The sequence below is a fragment of the Mauremys reevesii genome, linkage group 2 (assembly GCF_016161935.1).
Source record: "Mauremys reevesii isolate NIE-2019 linkage group 2, ASM1616193v1, whole genome shotgun sequence".
In the NCBI taxonomy this organism is placed as follows: domain Eukaryota; kingdom Metazoa; phylum Chordata; order Testudines; family Geoemydidae; genus Mauremys; species Mauremys reevesii.
The window spans coordinates 133,804,448-133,817,580 of NC_052624.1; the positions used below are offsets into that span (position 1 = coordinate 133,804,448).

At 49.0% G+C, this 13,133-nt stretch overlaps 1 protein-coding gene across 6 annotated transcripts in view; it reads left to right on the top strand.

Moving 5' to 3' along the window:
* Window positions 1-3,370: 3,370 nt before the first annotated feature.
* The window catches only part of OTULINL (OTU deubiquitinase with linear linkage specificity like), a 43,405-nt gene continuing 33,642 nt past the window's right edge, over window positions 3,371-13,133 (top strand). For 2 of the 6 annotated variants that reach the window (XM_039526421.1, XM_039526416.1), the window contains exon 1: window positions 3,481-3,559. Coding sequence is in view for 1 of the 6 variants with exons in the window: in XM_039526414.1 (XP_039382348.1) it covers window positions 3,460-3,559 (100 nt within the window). In the remaining 5 variants the exon portion in view is untranslated. Of the gene's footprint in view, window positions 3,560-8,125; window positions 8,167-13,133 lie in introns of those variants that run through there. The other 4 variants (XM_039526414.1, XM_039526418.1, XM_039526420.1 and 1 more) reach the window with 4 other exon arrangements.

Sequence of the window (13,133 nt, forward strand, 5' to 3'; positions counted from 1 at the left end):
GTAGGATTAAAGGCAACTTGTTCCAATATCCTCTTCCAAAAGGACAACAAGAAAAGAAAGTTTCACTATCACATGGTTAAACTCAGACCCCAACTTATGTAGCTTGTGGAACCGCAAGGGAATTGTCATGGGTGGCAAAAGCATTCAGATAACAGCAGCCACAGGAGAGCGGGGGTGGACAGAGGATATTTCCTTTTCAGCTTGTGAATGAGATAAAAAGGAGCTGGAGAACAAAATGAGCAAATATTCAAATGCTGGCTGATCAGCAAGACAGACCTCTTTTTATTTTGTGCACTATAATAGCCCATCTCACCGGACAAGACTGGGCTGAGGTGCCGGGTCTAGGCAGCACAAAACCTGTAAACTGTTCTGAAGGCCCCAGCCTTCTCTTTCACCAGCTCCCCAGGCCATCACGCAGGGGTCCTACCAGTACTGCTCCTGATGTACAGATCCAGCTACTTCATGTCCCAGAGGACAGAGAAGGGAACAGACGTGAGGGAATCAACACAGTGAATCCAAGGACCAGTGGCTGAGAGGGAGTCCTGCGAATCCATGACAGTGTGGCTTAGAGAATGGGGAGGTATGAAGGGATGGCAGCTAGAGAGGAAGGAAGAAAAGAAGTGGAAAGTGAAGGAGTAAAAGAGAGAAGAGCAATGTGGGGAGTGCAAAGTGAGAAATGGGAGAATGAGGGAATGAAGCAGCAAAAACAAGTGCTCAGGAAGGATGTAGAAATGAGGTAGGAGTCAGAAAAATGGAGGGACACAAATATTATGTTTCTCAAAGAAGCCAAGAACGGGGTAAGAAATCCAATACAAGAGCTGTTGAAGACAGTATTGGGAAACACAGCACAGTAAAGATGGCTTACTGCCACCTTGCCCTTTCATGTAATACCTGGACTTTTCTTTCAGAAAAGGAGGTAGAAGAAAGGAAAGAAGACAATTGATTGAAAAGAGGGTGAGTGCACCCTTTTCTCCCCTTCTCCCAGCTATCAAATCCTTCCCACATAAACTTCCTGGACTTTCACCAGTGCCCTCCCCCCTCACACACAATATAGATATCCCAATGTCCCCTTTTGAGAAGCTGCTCATCTAACCCAGTCCCGGGTTTACAATGGCTCCAGTGGCTCCATGGAGCTGGGCCCATGCTCAGAAGGGGCCCCGGCCTGGTCCGTTTGCACTGTGCCCTGAGACCCCTTTGGCTCCCCCACGTCCACCACTTGCTCCTCTTGGCCTGCCCGCCTGCTGCCTCCTCAGCCCCATCCCCCTGCTCCTCTCTGCCCCCTGGCCAGACCCCAGTGCACTTCCGGCTCCGGGCAGTCTGTGCTTCCCACCACCTGGGGGCCCCAGCTGTCGCCCGGAGCTGAGCCACCTGGGACTGGTGCAGAAGTCTGGCCAGTCTCGGGTGGGGGGAAGAAGAAGGGGACAGTGCGGGGAACTTGACTGGGCCCCTCCAGGGGAAGTGCGTCTTGAGGAAGCCCGCCGGGGCAGGCACTGGCCTGGCTGATCACACCACTCCCGAGAGACTGGAGCGATTCCCCGCCCCGAACCAGCTCTGGCTGCACTGCCGGCTCAGCCTGGCAGACAGTTGCCTCCCAGCAGGACCAGTGAGTGTGGCTGGGAGGCAGAGCGTGGGGGAGTGAGTTTCTTGAAGGGGCGGTGCTGGGATTTGAGGGGGCAGGGAAAATGTGTATGTTGGGGCACTAGTGAGTGGAGGTTCGGGGGGGTGCTGGGCTGTGGGCAGGGGGATGCTGGGCAGGGTGCTGTGCATTTGTGTGTAGGAGCTGGGGGGGCGGTGGCCAAAGGGAGTTGGGAGGATATTGGGTGGGGGGGCTGTGTGGTGAGGCATGGGCCCATCCCCCAAGGGGAAGGGGCAAGCTGGCAGCACAGGGCCGGGCGGGCCACTGTGTGTATGGCAACTGTCGGTATGTAAATAGTGCCCTCGCACTGGGCTGGGAGGAGCTGGGCCGCCCCTGCCATGCCATGCCCATTGCCCCTGGCTGGCCCCTCGCTCTGGGGACTGACCTCCCCACGCCATGCTCCATTGTTCCCATGGGAGCCCACAAATAAGTTTGGCACTGGTCCCACAAAAGGTTAATCCGGCCCTGATCTGACCCATTAGAATCTGAATACAGACAAGAGATCTGAAAACAAAAAACACTGCAGCAGATAAGTGTTCAAAGCCAGCAGGTGAGCTTTTAAGGATACGAAACCCTTAGTGAAGGGGCACCAGTACCTTGTAAGATGATGAAACAGGAAGAAGCCTCAGCGGGCTTGCAGTCATAAGTCACAGCCAGTAGATCAGGGCTGAGCGAGCAGATCTTTACTTTGGGCTCCTGAGGTACAGAATTGCAGGAAGAACAAAGTGTCATAAATAAAAGTTCTTTTTTATTCATTTCCATGCATGAAGAATTTCTTTAAGGTTACAAACAAGCACGTTGAAAGAAAGAGGAAGGTGCTCCTTTAAAAAGAACTGCTTAACTTTATTAATGTCAGTAGTAGTTATAGAAGTGTAATCAAATCTCACAGGAAAGGAGGGTGTAAGGTGGTAACTGCAGAGCCAGCATGATCCTGCTTATAGCACTGCTCAATTGGCCCCTGTATATCAATTACCTTGGGGTGAGAGGGGTTCCCCGTTCCTCTGAAACATCAGGTGTTTGTTACTTCCAGGAGCAGGAGACTGGACTTGGAGGACCAATGGGCTGAGCTTGTATGGTGAATAATGTCTTCCTACTGGCCATTAAAAAAATAAATATGTTTATGTTTTTTGTGAAACCACTGGCTGATTTAACTTAGAAAACCTGGGGAGGAAATGAACATGAACCTCACAAGAAGTTAATTTTTTTCATCCATTTTTAAAATTCACCTTTTATTAAGTGGGTTAATTGGCTTTGTATATACCCCATTTTTTCATAGTTTGCTCCATATCTTAAAAGAGTGGTAGTTCTGTAAGTCACCTCCCTTCCCACTGACAATCACATCAGGTTCCTGCAGAAACTAAACCAATTTTTTGCATGGGTAAATAATATTAAGGAAGTATTTATATATTTTTTAGCTTTTTAATGTGATTTAGTAGTTGGAAAGGAGGAGCAGCCAGTGCCATATGATTCTGTGAACTTCTGACACAATCCCCTTGGGCCGCCAATGGTTGATGGACCACAGTTTGAAAATCCCTGTCCTGTAATCTCCAAGGAATATGGAAGATACACAGGGAAGTAACCAATTTGGCCTTTATAAATAGCTGAATTATGCTTCATTGTTTTTTTTCTTGTGGCTTATGCATGGAGAAGCATACGCTGCCTGTGAAACTTTGAAAAGCTTAACGGAAGTGAAACAGGAAGTCTGAACCTTTCACAGTTTGTTGATCTGTAAAGACGAGCTGAGTCTGTAAAGACTGTTTTTTTACAACTGACAAAACAACTTGGGGGAAAAAATCTAGTTGGAAGGAGCCCCAAGAGAGGAGATGCTGAGACGCCTGGACAGAGGAGAGAGCAAGAATAGAGAACAACTCACTGAGCCCGTAAAAAGAAACAGAGTTGACCAATCATCAAAAAAAAGCATTGGTGAGTTTGTGGAACTGAGTTCTAAGTGTTGGAGTCTCATCCAGACTCACTGTGAACAATTAGAGAAAGCTCTTGGTGTTGAGGATGATGTACTCATAGGCACTGTTTATATGCATGGGTTTGATTACATGTTGCATTTCAAATTTAACCAACAATGACCAATAGGGAAAGCATTCCTTGGCTGTTAATGATGGGCTGGAGAAACTGGAAGACTGAAGCAAAGGCTAAGATCCTTAAACCCAGCAGGTCATTAATTGTCAGGAAATAGATATTTTCCACTGTTTCCACAGAGCTGGCCACAGAGATGCCGATGTCTTTTTCTTGAGTTAATGCAGTTACGATGCTGGCTTTCCAACAGATGGGAGTGGGAAATGTAATGAAGGACAAAACCAGACAGTGAAATTAATTATTTTAAAAAGGACACAGTATATCTATGGCAGTAAAGATGGTTAAAATACCTTAATACTTGCATAATATAACTTCCCATTTAAGCAACTGCTGTAGTTGCCACAGTGATTTTGTGTGATCATGAATAAGAGAAGGCAATCCATGTGATGATTGTGCCTTGGAGAGGAGGTGTCCTTGAGACACTTTCTATAACGATGTGGTTTACCCTATCCAAAAGTGTATGCAAGTTTCCTCACAAAATAGAACAGGCAATCTTTTCATGTAGCAGCATCCCACAATCTGCATGTAGAGTTGTCTAAGTGTCCTAAACGTGCTGATCTTGGTATAACTCAGTCCATGTCTGGTCAAGGACTTGAGGCTCTGGATGGATACACACTAAGCTGAAATTTCAACTTGCTTACAGATGCTCACAATATCCTCTGGAAACCCCAGCAGCAGGAATGATAGATCCTGTTTATTGGCAGCAAAGTCACTAAAACCCCAGAGTGTCTCTCAGTGTGGTACAGTGGCATGCAAAAAATGTCTGCAATAGAAAATGTGGGAAACAGTGTCAAACTTTAGCCATTCTCAAGGGATAGCCTTTGCAGAATTTTCCTTGTGTCTTCATGGAGATCACATGTATCTTTTAGGTAAACATTAGTTACAGTGAAAATATTTTATACCTAGGAGCTGTGATGGAGCTTGGCTCTGCCAGGGTTTAATTGATTTCTTCATTAGTTCCCTGTGTAGTTTCCCAGGCTTGTTTTGAAATGAAATTACCTTTCAGACAAGTTTCCTTGTTAATAGCACAGTTCAGTGGGATGTTTCCACCCCCAACCCATCAATAGCAGAAATTATTCTCTGGTTGGGAAGAATCTGCTCTGTTTTTGTCTCAGGTGATCCTAGTTTTGATCTAGACTGCCTTCCTTTGATTAGCCCTACAATGGATAACTTTTACTCCAAACCCTCAGTTAATAATGAATTCTGTAACATCCTGAGCTTAGTATATCAACAGGCACAGGGTGGACTGGTCCTTTAAGGGAGCTGGGCTCAGCATCAGCCATGCTTAGTTTAACTAGGTGAGCAGTGGTGAGGCTTCCTGTAAGAGCATGCTTAGCTTGGTACACAGAGAGACTGGTAAAGAGCAGGCAGGTGATACAGTGTCAGAGACCGACAGGGAGAAAGATGCTCTACAACAGAGCCAGATGAGTGTTAGGTGGCGGTAGATTTCAGAGTAGCAGTTGGTGTTAGAGGCTCTCCAAAAGGGGCCCAGTGAAAAAGCCTAGAGAGAGAACCTAGGAAGGGGCTGTGGAAAAGACCCAGACAGAGACCTAGGTAGGAAATGATCCCAGAAGGCGAAGCATTAGGTCTGAGTAGGTGGACTTGGGCTGCTTGCTACAGGGTCCCTGGATGGGAAACCAGAGTAATGAAGGGTCTGGGTTCCTCTATAGGGCCACCCGGAAGGAGGTAGTATGAAAATCCCCTGCCACAAAGAGGTAGAAGGACAACTGAGCCTGGAGTCAGAATGAAGACCAGCGTGAGGTTGCTGGATGCCAGTTTGTTTTGCTGGATGTTGTTTACCTCCTAAAAAGGAAGCAGCATTTGGCTGGAGGGCTAAACCATGAAAAAACACTTGAATTGCCATATCCAAGAGTAGGAGATTGAAATACCTGGAGCTCGATGAAGGGAAATTGAAGCACAGAGCATCAGGTACCACAGTGACCTTGTCTGCTGATCACTGTAGGACAGGACACTACCTTGTCCTTGTAGCTCCAGAACAAATCTCAGTGACATGAGCCTTAAAAAATGGATATCTAGTGAACGACTCCAGGAGCAGTACTTCTCACCTTCCCATGTGTTCGTTAAAAATGTCCATCACAAATGGGATCTCCAAATTCAGAGACATAGGCAACATGTGGGATTAGATGCTGGCCTCCACTAATCACAGCACTGAAATATTTTAATTCAGATCTGATTTTTTTTACTAAGTGATATTTGATGGCCTTTTAAAACCAGAGATGTTTTACCCTTGTTGTTTCCTTTGAAATTACTGAGAAACAAGATGCAAATTTACTTCCTATTGTATCAGTTGGGACAACTCTGGATTCAAGGCTACATTTGACACTCATGCATTAGGGTTGGACCCCAGAATTCCCATTTTTTAATCCTTTGCATCAGTTTCTTCCTTTGTTTCATAACGTTTTGAAAAGAAGAGGGAGAGTGCAGATAAGAAGGGTGCATAGTGCTGCTGCTGATGGTAAGCTGAAGAAATCACATGCTGATGTTTTAGACCAACATCTTGTTGGCATTTTATAACATTTTGAAAACAAAAACTGATAAACCGGCCCCATCCAGAGGATGAAGCAAACTAATTGTTCCCAACTGTGTCACTTTCATAGTGTAAACAGGCCCTTAAAATGAACTTATCTCTACTTGCTAAACCTTTGGGGGAGGGAGAAGAGACATCTATGCCACTGAACAGAAGCAGGTGAAATATCACTAACTTGCTCCTGAAAGGCTAACCAACTTTAAATTTGCACTTCTAACTGCAAATGTTTTACCCACTACTGTGACAAATAACACCTACGTTTGCTGGGTGACTGAAAGTGATAAGTAGGGTGGGATTCTCTTTCTCAGTTTGACTGTTCAGTATGCGGTCAATTTATCATCTCTTGTTTTTTGTAGTGAGAGAATTAAAACCATTTTTAAACAATAGGATAAGTGTGACCATAAAATAACAATTTAACAGGAGGATTCAGGGGAATGTGTAGGATGCCTTTAACTCAATTTTTCAAAACAGACAAGTTGCCAGTACTGGATCGCCTTAAAAACCCAGCCTGTTTGCTACTAGGTGGTTGTTTTTTGTTTTTATTTGGGTCTTCCTTATGTTTCAGACAGTCACCTGCAGGGGTTAGGAAAAATCCTCCCCTCCATGTTTTCTGGGGGATGTCCTTCCTCTGAAGCATCTGAGATGGCCTCAGCTGGAGATAGGGACACTGGACAGGGTGAGCCAGAGCTCTACCGTGATATTGAGCATTCTCGTTCTCATGTGCTTAACTGGCTGGTTCTTGCTCACATGCTCAGGGTCTAACCGATCACCATATGTAGGGGGTTGGGAGGGAATTTCCTCCCTGGTCAGATTGGCAGACACCTTTGGGGTTGTTTTTTTGTCTTTCTCTGAAGCATGGAGTGTGGGTCAATTGCTGGGATTAATTGGCTATAGTTCACTTGATCAGTTACCTTCCATTGTGGTGGTTCTTTCTATTCTCTGCCTGGGGCACATAATAGTTTAGTCTCCTGTGAACTGTAATACTTTGGACTAATTTCAATTTTGGGGGTGTATGTGTGTGTAGCGTTGAGGTTTGGTGGGCTGTGGTATGCAGGTCTGCTAGTCCTTTCTGGTCCTAAACTGTAAGAGTCTTCAGATTTTAAGGGAAATGCTTGTTTAAAAAATAAATAAATACAAGGTCTCAGTGTGTCCTCCAACATGGAATATGTTTTAAATAGTTTATTTGTCTATTTGGTTAACAGGGGAGGCTGATGGATTGGTGGGGAGAATAGAGGGAGCACTTTTTTCTGAATTTGGGTCAAACCTGCATATCATAATGTTGTGATGCATCAAAAGTTTTGAGACAAGCGCTAGTCTCCGCAACAAGCGATCTGAGGGCCCTGTTACTTTCCTACCATGTTGGTTGGATCTGTATATTAATGTTGGGGCTTCTCTGTGCACACCAGCGGCACCATTAGGGGACTGACCAGCCCAGTGCATCTGCAGAAACTTCTGGCAGGAGCCTCTGGCAGGGGCACATGTCCCAACAGCTGTGTCCACAGGGCATCGCTGGCAGCTTAAAAACGTGGGGTGCTGTGCTGGTACCCCAAAGTCCTCCACTTTGCCTGGGGCGGGGGGAGCCTGCAGGTGTGTGGGACACTGAGCTCCTCTGCCATGAATTCTCTCCGCTCCAGACACACCAGGAGATCCTGCAGTGCCTGCCCCCCCGGCTGGGGGCGCCCTTCCCACCCCCGGAGAGGGGGAGGCTCCCCTGGGAGGCGCAGGCGGCACAGCCCCGGCGGAGGGCGGCCCCCAAGCCCGCTCCCCGGGGGTGGGAGCAGCAGCGGCTCCGGCTCCTCCCCAGGGGCGCGGAGCGGCGCCGCCTGCCCCCAGGGCTCCGCCCCGCGGCTCCCCGCCCCCTGCACTCCCGGGAGCGGCGGCGGCCCCGCAGGTGAGAGGCTCCCCAGTGACCGCTCGCGCTTCGCGGCTCCGGAGGCTGCTCCGGGGTGCGGGGGAGGAGGCGGCAGCGCCGGGGTGGGGGATCCCCAGCCCGGCATTCCCCGGGGATCCCGTCCCCACCCAGCGCCTCCTGCCCGCGCTCCAGCGGCCGCCCCTGCCCACCTGTCCCTGCAGCTCGCTGGCGTGTGGCAGGATCCGCCCTGGGGCTCGCAGGGACGACAGCGGGGCTTGGGGTGGGACGTTTTCCCTCCCGCCCGCCCGCGCGGGATCGGTGGCTGCCCTGTGCGCCCAGAACTAGCCCTGGGGAGGCTGGTTTTCTAGCATGGGTTGGACGGGGCAGGAAACAGGGAAACTGCAGCGGGCTGTGCGGGGTGTGGACCCTGCAGGGATGGGGATCGGGTCCTTCCCCTTTCGGTCATTCTTGGCACAAGCCGGGGGTGGAATTTGGCTTCCAGTCCCAGGGGCGTTTTCTGTAAGCCTCACCTACCTACCGTTATGGGAGGTGCCAGAGGGTGATGCCACATTGCCCACAACACACCCCAGGAAAAAGATAAGGGCAAAGGGCTTTCTCCATTTTGGCCCATGCATTTGTGTAATATAGTGACTCCGCCTCTACTGCCAACAGTTTGGGGAACTGTTGATAGATTATATTCATAGAACTTTTTATGCTCAGTTATTTGAAGGCTCCTTGGCAAGGACTATAAATACTTGAAGTGTCTACAGAGATTTAAGAGAGACTTAATAATGCTCAGCTTTCTTCCAATTGTGGTCTCTGTTTAAGAAACAAAAAACACAAAATACTGCTGGAACTGTTTAATAGAGACAGCACATGGATTTGACTGAGGCCAGAGATTTGGGGGGAAAACAGTTCCTTGTAAATATTGCAAGGTTCCAAGGGTGTGTGTGTGTGTGTGGGGGGGTGTTAAGGCATTGGGGGGGGGGAAGAATTCCAAGAAGGGATTATATTTTTTGAAAATGGAAATTCTTCATTTTAAACCTTGACTGTTACATTTTGAACACGCTGAGGTTGTTGGCTTGTAGATGCCCAGATCATGGGTGCCAGGTTTGTATAATTTGTGGTGGTGCCCAGCCAGAATGGGTCCAAGCAGAGCTGTCTCATCCATAGGATGGACCTGGGCAACTGCCCTGGGCCCCATGCTTCGGGGGGACATGGGGTCCAGGGCAGCCTGGGGGATTAGCGGGGGGCTGGGCACTGGCAGCAGTGAGCGATTTGGCCCCAGCCTGCCCTGCCAGCTCCTGGCATTGCTCAGGGGAGGGGGTGGAAGCCAGAAAGAGGTAGGGAGGAGGCGGGAGCTTGGGGGGAGTGGAATTGGGGGGAAGGGGCGGAGCAGGGGCAGGAAGAGGCAGAGCAGGGGTGGAAAGCGGTGGGGTGGAGTGGCCTGGGACTGGGTTGCTTGCTGCTGCCGGTGCCAAGCCCCCTGCTAATCCTCCAGGCCCCCCCTGGTCCCTGCATCCCCCGAAGCACGGGGTCTGGGGGGTTGTCCCAGTCCATCCTATGGACGGAATGGCTCTGAAAATATAAGCCCAAACATTGGTGGAGCCGGGCCCACGTTCCAGAATATTGGTGGAGCACGGGCACCACGGGCCCATATAACTTGCCACCTATAGCCCAGATAAGTGTCCAGACCTGCATGGTGTTGAGTGCCCTCAACTTCCATCACAGTGGGAAAGGAGGAAGGAGTGCTTGACTTCCAAAGTCACCCCGAGGGGGACATCACCAGAGCAGTCAAAAGATGGACATGTTCCCCTTAGTCTCCTCCCAAGTGATTGCAGCTACATCTCATAGTCACTGTGCAATCAGTGTTTACTATCATACAGCCTTGTGCCTATATTAACTGATCTCTTATGTTCCAGAGACCATATATTTTCACTTTGTCTTTCTGCTGTAGCAATACAGCTTTAGAGTAAATTTCTGGCTTAATAATTACGACTGATCCATCTGTCTTGCTACACTGCCTGAGTCTGGACTCTGTCTCTCTCTTGCTGACCAACTAAATGCTCACTGATTGAAATGTGAAAATTGCTCCTACCACGCTTTCAGTTTTAACTTCTGAAAGTTAAAGGGAAGTAATTCTCAGGTGATTCAATCAGTCAGTACGATGTGGTTATTGTAATTCTCTCAATTGCTGATAGTTGAAAATATAATGACTATTTTACCTTAGCCCCAGGGACTGCTGTTTTCACATTTCTCAGTATGTTGAAGCAGGAATAACGTGTGTGAACTATTAAAACTGGTAATTTCTATTCTTGGGCTCTAAAAACTGTTTTTAAATCTCTGGAGCTTCTCTCTCAGGACCCAAGTTGAGGTCTGTAATTAACAACAGCTAATGTTTAGACAGAGAATTTAAATACGCATTAAAATAGAGATGTACAGTGGGACAAAAGATGCTTGTATTTTAGAGGCACCATAAAGAAGCCAATTTGAATAACCAACATGCAAAATATTGCTTGACCCACTCCCCACCCCTATCCCCTAGGAATCTACTATACATAAGAGGGTATGTGACTTTATTTTTTGTTTTGGTTTTCTTGTTGGGGGAGGAGAGGGAAAACGCTAGAAATTATGGTCAGTATTTTCAAAGTTGAATGCCTAAAACTAGGCAACTAATTCCTTAATTAAGCAAATAAATGGTCTGATTTTTCAGAGATTTTGAACACCCAAATATTCCATAGACTTCAATGACAAATCTGCCTGATCAGCACCTCTAACAGTCAGGCCTCTGTATAATTGCCTTAAGATGAATTTGGGTGCCTAACTTTAGGCCAGTGATCACTATCCGGTTGATCGCGATCTCTGGTGTTGCAGTGTGGCTGCTGCTAAGACAGACTCCCTGCCTTCCCCGGCCCCATGCCGCTCCTGGAAGCAGCCAGTACGGTCCCCCCCCCGGGGGGGAGGCAGGGGTCTCTCTCCCCACTCTGCTCCTGCTTGCATGCACTGCAGCCTCCATTGGCTGGGAGAGCTGCGGGAGCCGTGCTTGCAGAGAGGGACAGCACGTGGAGCCACATGCCCCCCTGAGGTAGGCAGGGAGCCTGTCTTAGCTTTGCTGCGCCCGCTGCCGACCCGGAACTGCTAGAGGTAAGTGTTGCCCAGCAGGAGGCTGCACCTCATCCCTGAGCCCACTCCCGGAGCCAGCACCCTATACCCCCTCCACCCCAAGCTCCACCCTGAGCCCCCTCCTGGAGCCAGCATCCCATTCCCCCTTCTGCACCCTGATCTCCTTCCTGCACCCCAAGCCCCAGCCCTGATCCCCTCCCCAGAGCCAGCACCTCGTACCCCCTCCTGCATCCCAACACTCTGCCCCAGCCTGGAGCCCCCCCCTGCACCCAAACTCCCTCCCAGAGCCTGCACCCCCTCCTACACCCCAACCCCCTGCCCCAGGCTCAGCCCAGAGCCTCTTCCCGCACTGAAAACCCCTCAGCCCAAGTCCAGAGCCTGCGCCCCCTCTTGAACCCCAACCCTCTATCCCAGCCTGGTGAAAGTGAGTGAGAGTGAGCAATGGAGAGAGGGGGGATGGAGTGGGCAGGGCTTTGGGGAAGGGGTGGGGTAGATCCTGGGTTGCCTTTAGATTCAAAAAGTGACCCCTGCTTTAGGCACTGTAAATTTAAACAATGGTAACAAGTATTTTTACTACAAAGAGGCCCTAGGCTGTCTTCAGTAGTAGCAGGACCCTCCTCTTGGGGAGAAGTCCTTTGAAATTCCTTATGTATCGGCACCTGCCCTCTGTCTGCAAATCCATCTTTATCATAGAATCATAGAATATCAGGGCTGGAAGGGACCTCAGGAGGTCATCTAGTCCCACCCCCTGCTCAAAGCAGGACCAATCTCCAGAAAGATTTTTGCCCCAGATCCCTGAGTGGCCCCCATAAGGACTGAATTCACAACCCTGGGTTTAGCAGGCCAATGCTCAAACCACTGAGCTATCCCTCCCCCCCAGTGGCATTATTCTTAACATTCCAAATCTCTGTCTCAAATCACTCTTTTAAATTTATTTTATTTTGACCACTGTGTAACACTTGGAATATGATTTTTTTTTTCAACTTGTTGGATGAGCTTCCCTCGCCAGGCAAAATGTGTAATAGAATGGCTCCTTGACCCCCTCTAGTGAGTAGATCCGAGATATGAGTCTGCTGCTGCCCTGAGCTAATGGACCTGGTCCTTTGGCATGGCTCCCAGCAGGGGCAGTTTGCCCAGGGCTCCCCATTTTAGAGGGTGCCCAAAATAATGGAGGGGTAGCCTGGCCAAATCTGAGTGACAGCCGTTGCGACGTGGTGCACAGGGTCACAGAGCACCCCTTGGGTTCAGTGTCTGCCATCAGTCATGTGGAGAGCGACTCGCTTGCTCTGGCTGAGTCCAAATTCCACTATGGCTGCCCTTGACATCATTGCACCGGGACCCAGAAGACTCGCTGAGCATACTCCCTGCCCCTCCTGGACACAAGCAGGGCAGAGTCCCCTCGTCTGTCGGGAGGACAGCAACTGCACAGGCCTGGACCCTCTCTTACCCCCCCCCGTTCCTTTAACTTCTTAAACTCTTCCATCTCTATGGTACTTTTTTTTTTTTGGAAGGATGTGGGGGGGTCTCTATTTCAGATTTTTGCCCCATGCCCTCCCCCCCAAAAAAACCTCTGTTCGGTCCTGAGCAAAGGTTCATGATTTTTAGAGTGAGGCCTCAGGTTCAGTCCCCAAAGATTACCGGCCAGGGATGTCATTACCAACAGAAAGGGGAGACTTGCAGCTTTCTGATGGAACCAGCACTTGCTTGTAGGCCTGGCAGGTTCCAAAATATGGGGCCTTAAATTGTCTGAAATATAGTTTAGATGTCCCCTTGCTCTTAGCCCTGAGTGACTTGAACCACGATACTAATGGAGCCAAGCTTTCAGGAGGAGAGAATACAAAAGATGATGACAATATATTTTTGTTGAAAACAAAAAAAAACCT